This window comes from Cricetulus griseus, chromosome 2, assembly GCF_003668045.3.
Source record: "Cricetulus griseus strain 17A/GY chromosome 2, alternate assembly CriGri-PICRH-1.0, whole genome shotgun sequence".
NCBI lineage: Eukaryota > Metazoa > Chordata > Mammalia > Rodentia > Cricetidae > Cricetulus > Cricetulus griseus.
In genome coordinates this window covers 66,380,363-66,397,414 of record NC_048595.1, presented here as the reverse complement: position 1 = coordinate 66,397,414, position 17,052 = coordinate 66,380,363, and the positions used below count along the sequence as shown (strand labels likewise).

General features: G+C 39.4%; 1 protein-coding gene and 1 pseudogene across 9 annotated transcripts in view; both read right to left on the bottom strand.

Annotated features, from left to right (window-relative positions):
• Mpdz (multiple PDZ domain crumbs cell polarity complex component) overlaps nt 1–17,052 on the bottom strand; it is a 152,036-nt gene that overhangs the window by 43,817 nt on the left and 91,167 nt on the right. For all 9 annotated transcript variants that reach the window (XM_027400212.2, XM_027400216.2, XM_027400219.2 and 6 more), the window contains 3 exons: nt 13,970–14,168; nt 8,150–8,254; nt 5,971–6,063 (listed from right to left, as the gene is read on the bottom strand). In XM_027400212.2, coding sequence (XP_027256013.1) covers nt 5,971–6,063; nt 8,150–8,254; nt 13,970–14,168 — 397 coding nt within the window. The remainder of the gene's footprint in view (nt 1–5,970; nt 6,064–8,149; nt 8,255–13,969; nt 14,169–17,052) is intronic.
• On the bottom strand, nt 1,672–3,326 carry LOC100752641 (annotated as a pseudogene).

The window sequence follows — 17,052 nt, the reverse complement described above, 5'->3', positions numbered from 1 at the left end:
AAGAAAGAAGAGGTAAGGATGGACTGACAGGACCATCCTGTGAAAAGGGAGAGATGAAGCAAGAGGTGATTTCTAGTGAGGAAGAAGTTCAAGGTGTTGATAAGACCCTACATCTATTCCAGACTTAATGAAAGACAATGGTGTTGGACATCGACGGCAAGGAGACAGAACTGTCAATTTGTCCTCAACACTGACATTTGGGGTGTTTCAATGAGAGGAAAAATAGGGCTTTGGCAAAGTGAATGAACTGTCAGAAAGAAGGGGCTAGTGTAGGGTAGCAGGTATGTCAGACGAGATACACATACACAGCCTGATCCTCTTTGATCAGGCTAATTTATTTTTTTCTTAACTGAATATATATATAATCCTAGAAAGTTGATTTGTTTCGTTGGAAGAAATTGGAGCATGATCTTTGTGAATAAACAACCTAAAACATTATTCCACATTTTCTCTCTAGTCTATAAAACTCGAAGAACCAACATCCTTTTTTGTTTTTTTATATTTAACTTTTATAGTAATATTATTATATATTATTGCAGCTGTCTGTGTGCCTGTGTGTACATCCACAAATGTGTGTGTGTCCGTGTGAGGTATACTCACTGTACATACATGCATATGCAGCTGTGTGTGCCTGTATCTGCATATGTGTCTGTGTGAAGTGTACACATATGTATGTGCAGATGTGCGTGCCTGGGCATACAGAGGAAGAAAAGGCTCTTTAGCCCCTCTTCAATATTTCTTGAATCACTTGTAACAGTAAGTTGGTCAAATACAGAAATTTAGCCAATGTATGTATACACATTAGAAGCCAGGTAGGAATCTTGAGCTCTCAAAAAAAAAAAAAAAAAAAAAAAAAAAAAACCTTTAAAAAGGAAGACAGGAAATGTCCCCTAAGGCTTTCCATTGATATATGTCAGTTAAAATGATTTCTGGAGTGATATAATCAGCAAATTTTAGGAAGGCTTAGGGTGTCCCCACCTCACTCCTCAAGGGAACTAAAGTTGTTCTCACTTAATCATCATATCAAGCCTAGAAGGTACATACTCTTTAGACTCCAAAAGGAAGAATCACAGATTCAGGAACTCTGGCACTGGGTACTCTACTGTACCTCCAGTTTAAACATGCTATGATGTATGCTCTTTGAATCCTTAAACAATGCAGACAACAGTCAAATGATCACACAGGCATGGAGCTAGGCTGCCCAGTCATTAGACACAGCATGGTGAGTATCCCTGGGAAAGAAGGACACCTGTCAAGAAGCACTTTGCAGAGCACACTCTGGCTCTGGGACCAGACAGCTGGGTTGTGTGAGCAGAGTCCCTGGATTGCAGCCCTGCTCTTCTGCTACTTAATCACATGATACTAGGCAACCTACTGAGTTTCTTTGTCTTATTTATCTCAGCTGTGAAATGCAGCCAATAAAATTCTCCAATAAGATAGTCTTCTGCAGAATTAATTACTTAATATGTAATTGTAAAACAAAAGCTTTGGTATAGTGCATAGAGTAAGCAACAAATAAATCTATGATGATGATAGTAACAATCACCATGGTGGTGATTTTCACGGGGATTGCAGGAAGTATACTATTCTATGGGTATGACAATTGAGCATGTATGTACCCACCTCCACAAACCTGAAGTGTGTAAAGACAAGGTAACATTTTTTTTCAACTTAAATGGGTTTTATTTGCTTCCCACTAACAAATCTTTATTTCCATTCATGAGAGCTGTAAGTCAACCATATTCAGCTTCCTTGCCCAGTAATTCAAAGGAAAACTCCAAAAAGATTAGTAAAGAAAAATGTAGGAATTAACACCCCCTAAATTTTTAAAAATGTTTAAGGTTGAAAAATGTTTTAAATTTGTAATTCCTAATAGGAAAACATTATCTGAATGAAGATCCTAATGGCAAACCACTGTAAAATGCTTCAGCCTCATTCCATGCATAAAGGAAGGGATTATCTTCGAAGCACCCCAGCTCTCCGGATGAGGTCAGAGATACACTGGTTTGTATTATTGCAACATCCAGTAAATGAGCTAAGCTGCTCTTCATTCAGCATTGTTATGACATTATGCTTGACCTCCAAACTTGGCCAACAATTTACTGATAACCTTTGGGTTGCTCTGATATTTTGACATATTTGCTGGGTTCTGGGCCACATCCTGGAAAGCCACCATGACTTCTGGATCTTGCATGGCTGCAAGAAGCTCTGGGTCACTGAGAATTTCATTGAGTCCAGACATTCCTGCCATTCCAGGCATGCCTCCTCCCATGCCAGGCATTCCTCCAGGAAAACCACCTGGAAAAGAGCCATACTGAGCTCCAGGCTGTCTTCTGGCTGCTTCTTCTCTTTGTCATGCTCCTCTCAAGCCTTCTTCACCATTTCTGTTCTTTCTTGTGTCTCTTGCTCTTCACGTTTGCACTCATACTTTCTCCAATGTTCAGCAATTTTTTGTGCCCGAGGTTGAACTTCTTTCAGCATTGCACTGGCATCCTTATCATAATCCAGTTTACAGGCAAGGGCAAGATCATGAGCTGCTTCTTTCCAGTGACCCAGGAGTCTGTGTGCTTTCCCTCTCCACTTGTATGGCTGAGCTGAATCAGGTTTATTTCAATGACTCTGTCACAGTCTCGAATGGCAGCATTTGGCAGCAGTTGCTGTAATTTGACGAAGACACTGGCTCTCTTGCCATACAGAAAAGCCAATCGAGGGTTTAGCTCGATGGCATCAGTGAACAAGTCAATGGCTTTCTGCAGCTCATCATCATTTAGGGCTTCAATGGCAGCCCCCTTCTTTTCATTTGCTTGATCCATCATCTCCTCAGTTATCTCTGCATTTTCGTCTCCCATTTCTTGAGGGGCATCAGTGTCTGGCTCAATTACACCATCATTGCCAATTTCTAGATCACTCCCCTCACTTGATGGTTCATCCATCTTTATGTTTTCCTCTGTCCTATTATCTCTTTTTTTTTTCTTCCTTGACCTTGTCTTCTGACGTAGCTTTATGAGTAGCAGGTGGTACTTTACCCCCTCCATGCTCTCCACCCATTCCCTCAGGAAAATAATTTTCTCGATGTGCAGGACGCTCGGATCCTGCTTACACAGCTTCACGAAAGCCCGAAGCTCGCTCACTTTGCAGGGATACATGGTTGGGAGGCGGGAGGCCAGAGGCTGGAGGCTGGGGAGGGGGGCGGGAGAGGATGGCGGTGGAAGCCCAAGGCCAGGCCTTGGCTCAAAGTGATCGAGGAGAAAGGGGGGCGGCTGCCGACAGGCAGAACAGACTAGAACTCCCAGGCCGCTGGCTCCTCCCCGGCAACCGCCCAAGGTAACATTTTCTATCCATTGACAGAACACTTTAAAAAAAAACATTTTTTTAGAACATGTCATCTGGAGTACACTCATATATTGAAATAGAAGTGGAAGTTGTTATGACCACCATAAAAAAGAAACAAGATAAATTCAAATAAACTTTTAAAATGCATGTAAGTAATACATGTAAGTAATAAGTTAGTAATTCTACTTCTGGATACATAACATTCTAAATAAGATTCATACACACATAAAAAAATATACATTTGCTGCACAGAATTAGTGTAATAACATATTATAAGCCACTTGAGTATCAGCTATGGCCTGCTTAAGAATTAGATTTTAAGCAGTGAGTGTAACATAAATCTCCAAAACACAACACAAAACTGTAAACAAGCTGGAAAATCATATATGTGAAAATCACTAGCGAAACTCCAGTGTACTCATGCCTACTTTATATCTTGATGTTCTTAAAGTTATGATTCTGTGTGTATGATGTATGCTCAGAAGCACGTGTGCCATGATGTTCATGTGAAAGTCACAGGACAACTTTGTGAAGTTGGTTCTCCCTTGCTCTGCTATGTATGCTCTGGGGATTGAACTCAGGTCATTTGGCTTGTGCAGCAAGCACCTTACCACTGAGCCCTTTCATCAGTCCCTTTTAACATCCTTAACACTTAACTAACAAATACCTTCTATGTCTAAACAAACCTCTGGTGATTTTGTGTTTCCAATACTGGGAAGTAGGCCCTTATTTCCAGAATGCTCTGGCTCTGCTAGTCTGCCTCTTAACTGTCATATACAAACATTCCTCTGGAATTTAGTGCCTCTTTACACAGTAGTGTATAGAAGCAAAGTGTCTTACTGAAAAAGCCTCTGCAGAAGCTTTAGACATTTTTTTTTGTGTGTAAATGACCACCACAAACAGAATCCCTAGGCTGATGGGAAGACAAAACTGAGGAGCAAAGCATACAAACTGTTTAGTCCCAAGGATATGTGCTGCTTTTTCTGTAACACCTGCCTTTTGTTTAGCTACTTGGGATAGCTACACAGACTGGACCAGGTACCACCTGAGGACCTCCCACTGCCATGCTGGGGCTGTTTAGATGCAGAACTTACCAATTCTTCCTCCAAACTTAAAAGACTCCCTAACCCAATTATACATGTGAAAAGCTTTACAAATTAAGAAACTGTGCATAAGTAAATGGACTCGATTCAGTTCATATTGCCTTCAACCACCACCACCCTGCCTCATCTGTTTTTCCTATCAGTGTGTGATTTAAAGTAAGCCAACTTACCTTTCCTATGGTTATTACTTTTTCCAACAAAATTTACCTGTAGAATAGCTTTAATTTCTTCCTCCATTTATTTATTTATTTATTTATTTATTTATTTGGTTTTTCAAGACAGGGTTTCTCTTTGTAGCTTTGGAGCCTATCCTGGCACTCCCTCTGGAGACCAGGTTGACCTCGAACTCACAGAAATCGGCCTGCCTCTGCCTCCCGAGTGCTGGGATTAAAGGCATGTGCCACCAATGCCCCGCCTCCATTTATTAATATACACAAATAAGAGATGGAACAACTTAAAATAGATTATCTGTCAAAGATCTTTCACATATATCCTTTTCTTACTGTGGATAATGCTGTAAGAGAGCTAGCTAGCTAACTGGCTATTGCAGAAATTCAAACTGAAAATTTCCTTTAGATGTCTTGGCTGGCGATATTTAGTTTCTCTGAAAATGACATAAAAATAGTCTTTTCTGTATTTTGAAATGTATGGCCACATGTCCTTTGCGAATAGGCATCATCACAATGTAAGGCTATGTGGTATGAACCCTCAGGGCTGTTTGAAGGGGCTGAGTCATGATTACTGATAATAATCCCACCTTTTTCTATGTTTCATATATCTTTAGATCTTACCTAGGCAAGGACATCTGATCTTTCTCAGAGGCAAAATTTATGTCTCAGTCCTACTGCCTGGTTACTCTGGGTCCATACCCAAGACTCAGTGACTCCTCCTACTACACAGAAGCTGACTTGAATCAGCAAAAGGACGTTAGTGTGTCCTCAGGATGCAGTGACCTGTCTGAGCATGTTCAAGGTCAGTCTTCCTTGTTACAAAGGAACCAGTGCCAGCAAGAGCAAGGCTTTGACAAACTCAGATGGTGACAGCCAAGTTCCTTGCTCATATTTCTATGTCTCTTTCATATTTAATAGTTGCCACACACATTTATATATGTATGTAAAACATAAAACAATGTGTTTTACATATATATCACAGTTAAATATATATAATTTGTAATGTAAACATGTTAATCATGTAAACAAACATAATGTAAAAATGTAAATGAACATTTGGCACTAAACCTAAAACTATTGAAAATGTATTCATTTCAACTACTTGTCCATACTTTTCTCTAGGTAATTGTCTTTAATGTCTACTACACATCATTGAATATAAGTTGATTTTAACTCTGTGTATGAAACTTTATTTTCTCCAGTGTGTCTACAAAGAAATAAAGATTTAACTAACAGTGCTTAAAAGAAGTGTCTGATGTCATAAGTAGTAAGCCAGTAGGCCAGTCCTTTAGAGCACACATCCTTCTCTCTCTCTGTAAACATATACACTCACTGAATGGGCTGACCACAGAAGTAACCCTCACCTCCGGGGCTGACTCCAGCTGCTGTAGCCTGCATTCTGCAGTTCACTTTCTTCCCCTTCTCCTTCTTCCCGCTCTGGGAGTTCTGGAATGTCTCTGGTTTAAGGAAATAGACAGTGAGAATTCTGAGCAACACTGTTATGAATGTACTTAACTGTTAGTTTAAAAAGCAGAGCTGTCTGAAGTTTCACTATCCCTGACCTATAAATTTATAACATTTCCTAGCATAGGAAACAAAACAAAACACAAAACACAAGCAAACAAATAACAACCTTACAGTAATCAGCTGCACACAGTCTTCCCTGGTCCTTTGCTGATTAATTGTGGCAGAATAAAGGAGAGTAAAGGAATGGGGAATTTGCAACAAATCCTGGAATTCTAAAGGGAATTTATTCAGCAAAGGTTTCTCTGGCCTGAAGGAATTCATCACCAGTTGATTTTATAGAATTGAAAAACCTAAAGAAAACTTGTATTCAAATTATAGCCATTGCTTACTGATAGGAATCCTGAACTCATTCAAACCATGTGATCTTTAGACTTGAGAAGTTTGGTGACCCAGTGGATCTGCAATTGAACATGATTCACAGTGCTGACAAACCCAGGTCCAGACTCTCCATGACCATTCTTTCCTTTGACCTGAACGGTCCAACACTGTTTAAACATTGTTAAAATGAAATTTACCTGCCTCAGGCCTGACCAGTTGTTCTGCACTTGAAGTCCCCTTTTATGTAAACTAAAGAGGACAGATCTGGGAAAAGCTGTGCTTTCAGAGTCTAAACCTGACAATGGCCCAGGATAGTTAGCAACAGTTCCAAGAGGTGTATTCTAAAAGAGATGTCAAGGAGTTGAATGAGAAACAGGCCAAGTCCTCTGGTAAGGATCCAGAGAAATGTAAGCCAAAGAGATGAAAAGTAGATGAAGGAAAAGGTAGAGTTAGGAGACTGAATGAGAATATGAGCAGCTGCTGTAACAGCTACTGACAGCCATAGGATACGGGGAGGTTCTCTGCCCTAAGGCCTGGGCTGGGAGATCTACACATAAGCAATGCACAAGTGATCTTGGCCACACTGTACTGCAGACCTGTCATTTGAGCTGAGAGCAGACAGTCTTAATCATCTGATACATAGGCCCCAGCTTCTTCAAATCACCCTACAATGTTGAGTGCTTTCACTCATAAATGCTCTTCTAGATATGGCTAGTATTTGTTCTCTATCTTAGCATGTGGTTTCAGATACTACGATGTCATCTACTCCTTAGATCAAAATAGAACAGTTCTTTTCTTCCTCCACTCAGGCAGCCAATCAAGTATTTAATTGTTTTCTCCCTGTGACTTAGTGTTGCCAATCAAAGACATTTTTATAACCATATCCAATACCTGTATTAGTGCATCTAAATGCCACTAAAGTCACTGGGACAAAAATCACTCTCTAGACTCTGTGGCCTTACATAATTGCAGAGCAATAGCATAACAGTGTAATTCCTTCAGGGCCACTGGGAACCAGGGTGTTCTGACACCCTGTGTGGATGTAGGATTCATCTGAGAAGGCCTCCAAATGTTTGTGAAGCTCTATGCGCTACAGTATGCTTATGAGAAATCTGGTATCCAACTGTCAGTGTAACTGCTAAAAGCAACCCACAGAACATACTTCCAGAGAAAGCACTCTGACATTTCTCTCCTGCTGTGAACTCAATCAGTAGTACCAACAAGCCCCAATTCTGTCTTTTTGTAAGAGTGAAGAATACTCTGTTATTGAAAGGTTCTTAACATACTACCATCAGGCTTAAGAAAAAAACTAAGCATGATTTCTTAATAACCATATATATCAAGATTCTGAGCCTAAAGACTCTGAAAAGAATAAATATATTTGCTAAAAAGGTTTCTGATTGAAGTTATTTGAGATTTTTAGGAAAAGTGAAGACATTATATAAAACCACAGTAAATGTGCTATTTAGGAAAATAATGAAATAATAATGTAGGGAGAAATACCAAAACTTAATGTTAAAAGTGCTATGTTAGGTGGGTGAAATAAAAGATGGTTTTAATTTATTGATTTGAATATTCATCCATTTCCCAAGTTTTCAATTCCAACTGATAATTACTTGAGTAACTTACACAAAGGGAGACTTATTTTTTAAACCTTTCTGCATCATTGATTGTTTTGTAGTACACTTATTTACTCACCTGCCAGTGTATGAAGAAAAAATATCCAGTGCCATTATTCCTCCAGATTGTTGACCAAAACTTATTCTGAACTCTTCCAAATGTTCTGCAGGCACGTAAGTAATTCTGGAAATAAACATAGTCCGTGAAAGCAAAGGGAAAAGAGTTCTGCTTGTTATGAAAGCCGCTGAAACACAGAAAACAGTCATACTGCCCATTCACCGCTACACTCCATGACATGTGTGGAATGAACATACTCAATAGGCAATCCGAAATTCAAAAGACAAAATACACAACAACTGAAATAAAAGTTGTAAATGCTACTGATAAACTACTAACTTATTAACAACCACACAGCATAGAAAGTAGAATTATTATTCTCTCCACATGAGAAAACCAACGTAATTTTATTTTATTTTATTTTTTTTATTTGAGATTAGGAAGCTGTAAAATTCAGTAAGAGAGCTAGGGAGGCAGAATGCTTACAGTGAAAAGTTCTGGGTTTGCTCTCTTTACTATCATGATCATGATGAGTGAATGAATAAAAGGGAACATACTTATAGCTCAATTGTAGAATATTTGCTTACCATGCCCAGGGTCTAGGTTTATAACTAGTACTTGCAAAATAAATATGTACATAAATAAATATCCATATTAATATTATTTTATCATAAGATAGATTCCCTAGCAGAAATAAATTTGGTTTACTTTATTAAGCAGTATCTAGAACTTACTGTTGTTCATAATAAACAGTTAATTGTGGATATTAATTAGCATAATCTATGACTGAGTGAGCGCTATTAAATTACTTGAAGTTAACATACTTAAATTTATGGAAAGGTTCATTAACGTATAGAAACTCCTTTTTTCTTTTTTTTTTTTTCTCAATGAAATGTGGTTATACTTGGAAGCAAACAAGTAAATTCAACAAGTAGCCACTGAGTACCCATCATGTGGGGGACACAGCACTGGATTCAGAATACAGCAATGGTGTTAGGCACCAACGCGGCCAAGTTCAGTTTTACTGCTCTTCTGAAGGGCTAAGTACACTGCTGATAAAATCTGCAAGGAAGCTGGTCAAGACCCTCAAATTAATCACTACTTAGAGAAATATTGTACCTGATGTCAGTAGGGCAGACATGTTTGAGCAACTAGGAAAAGGGAGTACATATAAAACATGCTCAATAAAGAAATTACAAAGACTCTTAAACCAATAATACATCAATTAAGATGAGTTCAAAACATACTGGCCCTGGAGGATAAAGATATAACAACTGTCTTTCATGTTGTAAGAAAATCAAAGTCACACTGATTCACTGCTTTGGAGTGAGGAGGATATATTTCAAACTTATCAATAATACCATAAAGACATTCTCTCTTTCATGTCTCCAAAGGGTAGTCTCTTGGGTTTAAGGTGCTCAGAGATCAGACAACACTGCTGAACTTCCAAAACCTCAACCACAAGCATGTCATCTTTTTTTCCCATATCATTTTATTTAAATTAGAAACAATCTTATTTTATATATCAACCCCAGTTCCCTCTCCCTCCCATTCTCCCGCGCCCCCACCAATCCCCATCCCATCCCTCTTCTGGTCCATAGACAGGGTGAGGCCTTCTATGAGGGATCATCAAAGTCTGTCATGTCATCTTTTATGCAGTAGAAATAAGTTTAGTGCCACCACCGGCATTGAGGCAGGGTTCTCTCAGAATACAGCTTGCTACACCACCATCATCCCACAAAAAGAACACCCAAAACACCTGGAATCTCCTTGTGACATTTCTACCCCAAGGACTAAAGTACGAAGAGCAGAAAACACCAGTTAGGAAAATGTCCTTAGGCAGGGTGAAAGTTTGCCTTTTCACTGGCCCAGTTTAATTTATTCATCTCGTAAAAAAACAAAAACAACAACCAAAAAACTTCTTTAAGGTGTTATAAAAATACTGAATAGGAGGTTTGCTGTTTTCCCTCCAAATTCCATGAGTCAAAAACAAGCAATATTATGTATCAAGAAAACCCTATTATATTTTATATATAAAAATTAACATAAAATCTAAAAGGTTACAGGATTTTAAAGAAAATATATTAATTTTAAAATTTGAGACAGGTCATATTAATAATCTCTTAAAGTTAAAACCAAAAGTAAATGTGGACAAAGCAGGCCCATGATAGCACTGATACTAATAACAAGCATGGTCTATCTTGTTAGCCAGCTTTTTAAACTCCAAGCAACATTCATGAGTTGTCATCTATATTTGCTGATTTACTTCTATCAGAAAGTAATACATGAGGGTTTGGGAAATATTTGTTTGATATTTTGTTAACAAGGAGAAACAAAGAAAGTCGTTGTCATGGACATTCAGTCCAACATCAACAGAGACATGTATCCCACAATGCCACAGCACACACACATGCATTGCAGTTCCAGCACATGACCAATCACACAAGCCATAACCTCCATATGAGCCAGAAGATGGCAAAGCTGAATGACAAGCTGCAGAAACACATGGAAGCAGCTTATTTGGGAGCTGCGTTAAAACCTTTGATGTAACTTAACCTATGGTTACACATGGAGTGGAAGAAAAGAGGCTCACATTTAGTGATGCTGACATGTAATAAGAACCACTAATGCGGAGGCCACGCCTGCACATGCAGACAGGATCGGCCTCACAAAGGAGCCTGAGAGCTTAGTGGCTGGCAAAAAGGATTTCCGAGTGAGTTCACAACCATCACTGCAATGAGAAAATGTAGCAACTGCATAGCTTGCTGGAATTTATGTTCTAAATGAAGAAAAAGCCAAACTGTACACACTGAACATAATCTGGATCTATTCCTGCACTGGGATGTTACAAAAGCATGAAATGGTTTTCACAGACAAGTTGTAACACACAGCCATAATGAGCTTTTGAGTCACCAATACTCACACATAAAAGGGGGCTCGATCGTCAGCAGGTGCTGCAGAGAATCTAGAATGTGAAGCATACGCCGCGCCATCTTTTTACAATGGTGTTAACAAATGTCAATGTCTTGTGCTGAATGTGAGACGCATACATATGTAGTTAAAAGTGGGTGCTCCTGGATATTTTCCCCCTTTCCACCTCCCTCTCATCTACACCTCCCCCAGGAAAGCATCTGCTCTTTCCTGGTGTCTATAGCAGTGATTATTAACAAGCATGGAAAAATGTAACTGCAATCAATCTTTTATTCCTTGATCAGGAATTCATCCCACACATTGGGTTAAGGCAGGTGAATTCTGATTCAGCTCAGTAATTATCTGGCAGATGTTATAAACAGCTGCTGCTAAGCACAAAACCCTGGCTATTATTACAGAAATGTGTAAGAGCTCCTGGCAAGGTAGAGTGAAAAGAAACAGAGTGCATTCTGGTGAGGCTTCACATCTGGCTTTCCATGGGAAACAAGGAGGCCTGGAACTTAACTGGCTGTTCTTGAACTCCGGAAACTCGGATTATCTCTTAGGCATGTCTAAATGCACACAAACTTCATAGAGAAGTTTGAAGGGGAGAGAAGGGAGGGCATTCATTGTCTGGACAAGCAATCCGTTCCCTTTCCCTCAGTTGTGCAGCTGAGCCAGAATCTTTGATTTTCTTTTACAGTTTCCAGCACTCCCCATTAATAAGCAATATATGGAAATTGATTAGACTGAGCTTAGAGCCAGGCAATGACTACAAAGCTTAATTGGCCACAGGCAGTGATATTCCACTCAGAATAAAGGGAACAACTGGACTTCCCTTTGGGAGAATTGCCATAGTGACTCCAAGGTAGCTCTAAAGTCCTGTTTCATGAAATGGAAGTGATAGAAAAGGGATGGGGCCAAAAAGTCTTCAGAGAAAACCCAGAGAACACTGTTAAGCATCCCTGAGGATACTGGTGTGTGTGTGTGCAGATGAGTATGAGAATGAAGTGTGTGTGTAGGACCAATTAGCATGTGCATAAGAGAAAGTCTGTCTAGTATTTCTGTGTGAAAGACTGACGTGAATGTAACAAAGAAAGATTGACTAGCATGTGTGTAAGAAATACTGACATATGTGTGTTAAGAAAGAATGACTAGTGTATGAACACTGACATTCATCTAAGTGTGTGAAAACGACTGACTAGTGTGTGAGGAATAGTGTGTGTGTGTGTGTGTGTGTGTGTGTGTGTGTGTGTGTGTGTATGTGTGTGTAATACCAACTAGTTACCGATAATAGCCGATTTTTCTTCTTCTTCCAGGTTTACATGTAAATGCTGCAGCATGCTTAGACTTCTGAGATGTGATACCATGTTTAGAAGTTAGCCCTCTAGATATCTTTCAAAGTTTTAAAAGGGTTGGGGTTTCTGGCTGGATATGCAAGTGAAGGGGAAAAAGCAGAGACATAACACAAATCACAAGAAATGGGGGAAGAGCCATTTTGACTTTAAATATACTCAAAATTTCTCTGCAATTAACTAAATGCAGGATCTATGGCTTGAGATACTTCTGAATTTCAGCAATCATTTAGGGAGAAATCCAGTAGCGAGTATGGATTCTGATGCTGCAAGTACCCAACACAAGCATCACTGAACAAGAACTGAATGTCCAATCACCAGGCCATTTGCATTCCACGCCACAACCAACCAAGTAAGCTAAATATCCAGCAACAATCAATTTCCTTGTGCTCTATATCATTTGCCTGTAGGCAAAATGGAGGGCTGGCCACAAGCAATAAAGAATGAACTGAAAAGTTTCTCCATTTTTGTAGCCAAAGGACTGACTTTTAAAATGATGCTCCCCTGTACTCTTATCACTAAAAGATGATTAAGAAACAGCCACTTGATCTGAAGATCTGTTCTACTGTACAGTGAAGCAGATCCACTATCTAGTAAAGTCAAAAGGGCATGCAGAATATGAAAGCATGAATGAAGGTTCCACCTGAGCAGCACTAACAGCCCTTCTATGTAAGACAGCAGGAGCTTTAGCAATGGGATGTGCTCCTGCTTATGAATAGCAGAATAGAAACCACATGGTCAGTATATTCTATCAATGCACATTCTGCAATGGAATGCCACTGGCAAAACATAATAGAAAAGGGCCCCAACACGAGTAATCACTAACAATTTAAGGTAAGCAGCCTTCCCCTGAGCTGATTTATACTTTGATCCCTTGCACAATAAACATGAATATTCAATGATGAATGTTAGAAAGGAGAGTCACATTGGTGAGACACGGCAATAAAGCCTGAGCTGCATTTTATGTTGCCTCAAGGAACATCTAATGAGCTAAAAACTAAACCATATGATGTGTTTATAGAACATTATAGATGTGTAGGGAAATTCAAGCACTTCTTGTCAAAATAAGATACAGGGTCTATAAGCAGAACTTACCACACAGATCAGTGAATCTCCATGGGCACAAGGGAAAACAAGAAAGGTGCTGGTTGGCACTCCTTGTGCTCTTTAGCCTTCCTCATGCCTGGCACCTAGAGAACTAGCATGGTTCTAGGATTCATATGGGGTACTTCACTAGTACCTGCTTCTTTATACCGAGGGCTGTAGCCTCCATGAGACTGTGTGAGATTATGAGATGTATGAAATATGGGATATCTCTCAAAGCTAGGGTTCTTACAGAAACACCAGAAAAGCAAAATCCAACATAATGCTGCAGTTAGCAAAATTCAAGTGTCACAACCTTAGTTATACTTTATCCAGAACCAAGAACTAATCAGAAATAAAGCATGGGTTTACATGAAATGGACATTATAATTTTGTGCATTATATAGAAATATATACTTATCAATAAAAACATATTCTTATTAATGACATGCAATTCACAAATTTACCAAGATAAATGGGTCCAGACACTTACTTTATGTCAGGTCCAATTAGAGAATGTCTTCTCAACATGGCTCTTGCCTGGGCATTGGTTAAACTGATGGTTGATTCTTCATTAATAGACAAAATGCAGTCACCAACAGCAATCCGGCCATCCCGACTGATGGCACCTCCATGAATAATGCTTCGCACAATCACTCCAAGGCCATCTTTATTAGCACTTACTGTCATTCCTGTGGGGAGAAAAGATGTTGACAAGGACCATAGACATGATGTTCAAACTCATTGGAATTTAGCATTCACCTATGGCTTTGTAGATAAAGGATTACAAGTCATGTTCTTAGTTACTAAGAAGTTTTTCTAAAAATATTTTTTTAAATTTATTTTGTCAGTCATAGTTGTGGTTGTGGAGTATGTATGTGAGTGTACCAAGGTGTCAATGTAGACACCAGAAGACAACTTTTTGGTCACTTCTTTCTATCTGCCATTGTTTCTGGGAACTGACTTAGGTCATCAGGCTTGCATGGCAGTCATTTTTACTTGATGAATCATCTTGCTGACCCACAATAAAATATTCTCATGTGATTTAAGATGTTAGTGAAATTGTATAAAAATAAAATATTCCTTGTTTAATGTATAAGACCGTAAAACAATTTACACTTCAAAACTCACTGTAATTTACAGCATTTAATGTGGTCCACCTTTCAAGATATAAGCTCTTTTAGAGAAAATACCATATGGTATCAGACTAGTTTTCTAACAACAGTTCATATCTTTTACATGTAACATAATAAAGGCAAGACTCCAAATGGATAGCCTAAGAGGACAGTTGTTACTACCTTAGGTCTAGTTCACTCAACCATCTTTGTCTGTATAGCAGGTGGATGCTATGTAAAGAATCTGATACAGGTTTCTTAAGATACAAAACACAGAGAACAGATCTACCAACATCCTGCAGCCTAGGTTAAAGTCTTGACCTCAGAGTCTACCCTGTGTTTGAATGTTGTCTATTGATCCAAACCAAGAAAAATGGAATTCTCATCCATTCAATTTCTGTCTCTGAACTCTATTCAGGTCCCAGTGTTGGCATTAGATACTGTCTTCACATATTGCTTGGATTTCATATCAAGAAATTAATTAATTTTTTTGAATTTTTTATTTGAATTATAAACAAGATTGTTTTAAATGTCAATTCCAATTCCCTCTCCCACCCCTCCTCCCCTGCCCCCCCCCAACTAACACCCTACCTATCCTGTACCCTTTCTGCTCCCCAGGGAGGGTGAGGCCTTCCAGAGGGGGGTCTTCCGAGTCTGTCATATCCTTTGGGATTGGGCCTAGGCCCATCCCATGTATCTAGGTTCAGGGAGTATCCCTCTATGCGAGATGGGCTCCCAAAGTCCATTCCTATGCTAGGGATAAGTACTGACCTACTACAAGGGACCCCATAGATTTCTGAGGTCTCCTCACTGACACCCATGTTCGTGGGGTCTGGAGTAGTCCCATGCTGGTATCCCAACTATCAGTCTGGGGACCAAGAGCTCTCCCTTGTTCAGGTCAGCTGTTTCTGTGGGTTTCACCAGCCTGAACTGGACCCCTTTGCTCATCACTCCTCCTTTTCAGCAACTGGATTACAGATCAGTTCAGTGTTTAGCTTTGAGTGTCTGCTTCTACTTCCACCAGCTGCTGGATGAAGGCTATAGGATGGCATATAAGTCAGTCATCAATCTCATAATCAGGGGAGGGCATTTAAAGTAGCCTCTCCTCTGTTGCTTAGATCGTTATTTGGTGTCATCTTTGTAGATTTCCAGACATTTCCCTAATGCCAGATTTCTCTTTAAACCTATAATGTCTCCCTCTATTATGGTATCTCTTATCTTGCTCTCTTCTATTCATTATAATGCTGTATAACTTTTACTTTTTCACTTCCTCTCATTTCTGCCATCTTCCCCTTCTTGATAAAAGGCATTGCCATCTTATCATAGTATCCTCAGTTGTTCAAAAACAAACACAGGAGTCATTCTTTGTATGCATATTGGTGTGTGTATCGGTGGTGTGGGGGGGTATGTGTGTGTATGTACATGTGTGTGGGCCTGGGGTGCATGTATGTACAAGTATGTGTGGAGGTCAGAGGACAACCTTGTTTGATGTTCCTCAGGCATGTTCAATATTTTGATTGAGACAAAGTCCCTCATTGGTCTCGAACTTCACCAGGTACAGTAGGCTAGCTGGCTAGCAAGCTCCAGAAGCCTGCTCATTTCTGTCTCCCAGCTCATCATAGCTGAGATTACAACCAGGTAACCCCCAATCTGACCTTTAATGTGGGTTCTGATGATCTCAATTAAGGTCCTCATACTTGATTGATATGTGCTTCATCAATTGAACTATCTCTCCAGTCCTGGAGTTATTTTGGTTACTATCTGACATCTCTCCCCTAGGTTTAACATATCCATAAGACCTACCATTTCTACCTCCAAATAGTACCTTGAATCCATTTGCTCTTCTACACTTCTAAATAATACCTGCATCAAGCCATCACCACCTCTTGCTTATAATTTTGCAGCCCCTTAAGCAGTCATCTGCTTTCTGATACTGTCCCTTCCAATGCACTGTACTCACCTTAGAAAAACAATTCAAAAGAGAAAATCATAGCCTATGTATTTTCTGCATGAAGCCCTCCAACAGTTTCCTAAGATATAACATGTCTCTCAGGTACAGTTCAGAGAACACAGGAGATCTGCTCTCCTTGAAATTTGGGTCCTTCCTTTCTATCACACAGTCCTTGGCCCTTGAGTTCCAGCTACAGCATAGCTGCCTTCTCTCATACATACAATTAACCTCTTCCCTTTTTCTCTTTAGCTGGTACTCTATTTGCAGTATGCTCTAACACACATAATTCATTCTAATGCTTCTATATCACTTTCTCCAAGCATCCATTCCATATATGCTATTTGAATGACTATTACCTCAACAGCTTATCCATACCCTAGATACACATAGAACCTCTAAACTTACATTTAAAATATTCCAACTACAAGATAATTCACTTTAGCAAAGCGGAAATATTTTCTTTCAAACAAGATTGTATGGATAAACAAGAAAGGACATAGACATAAGGCT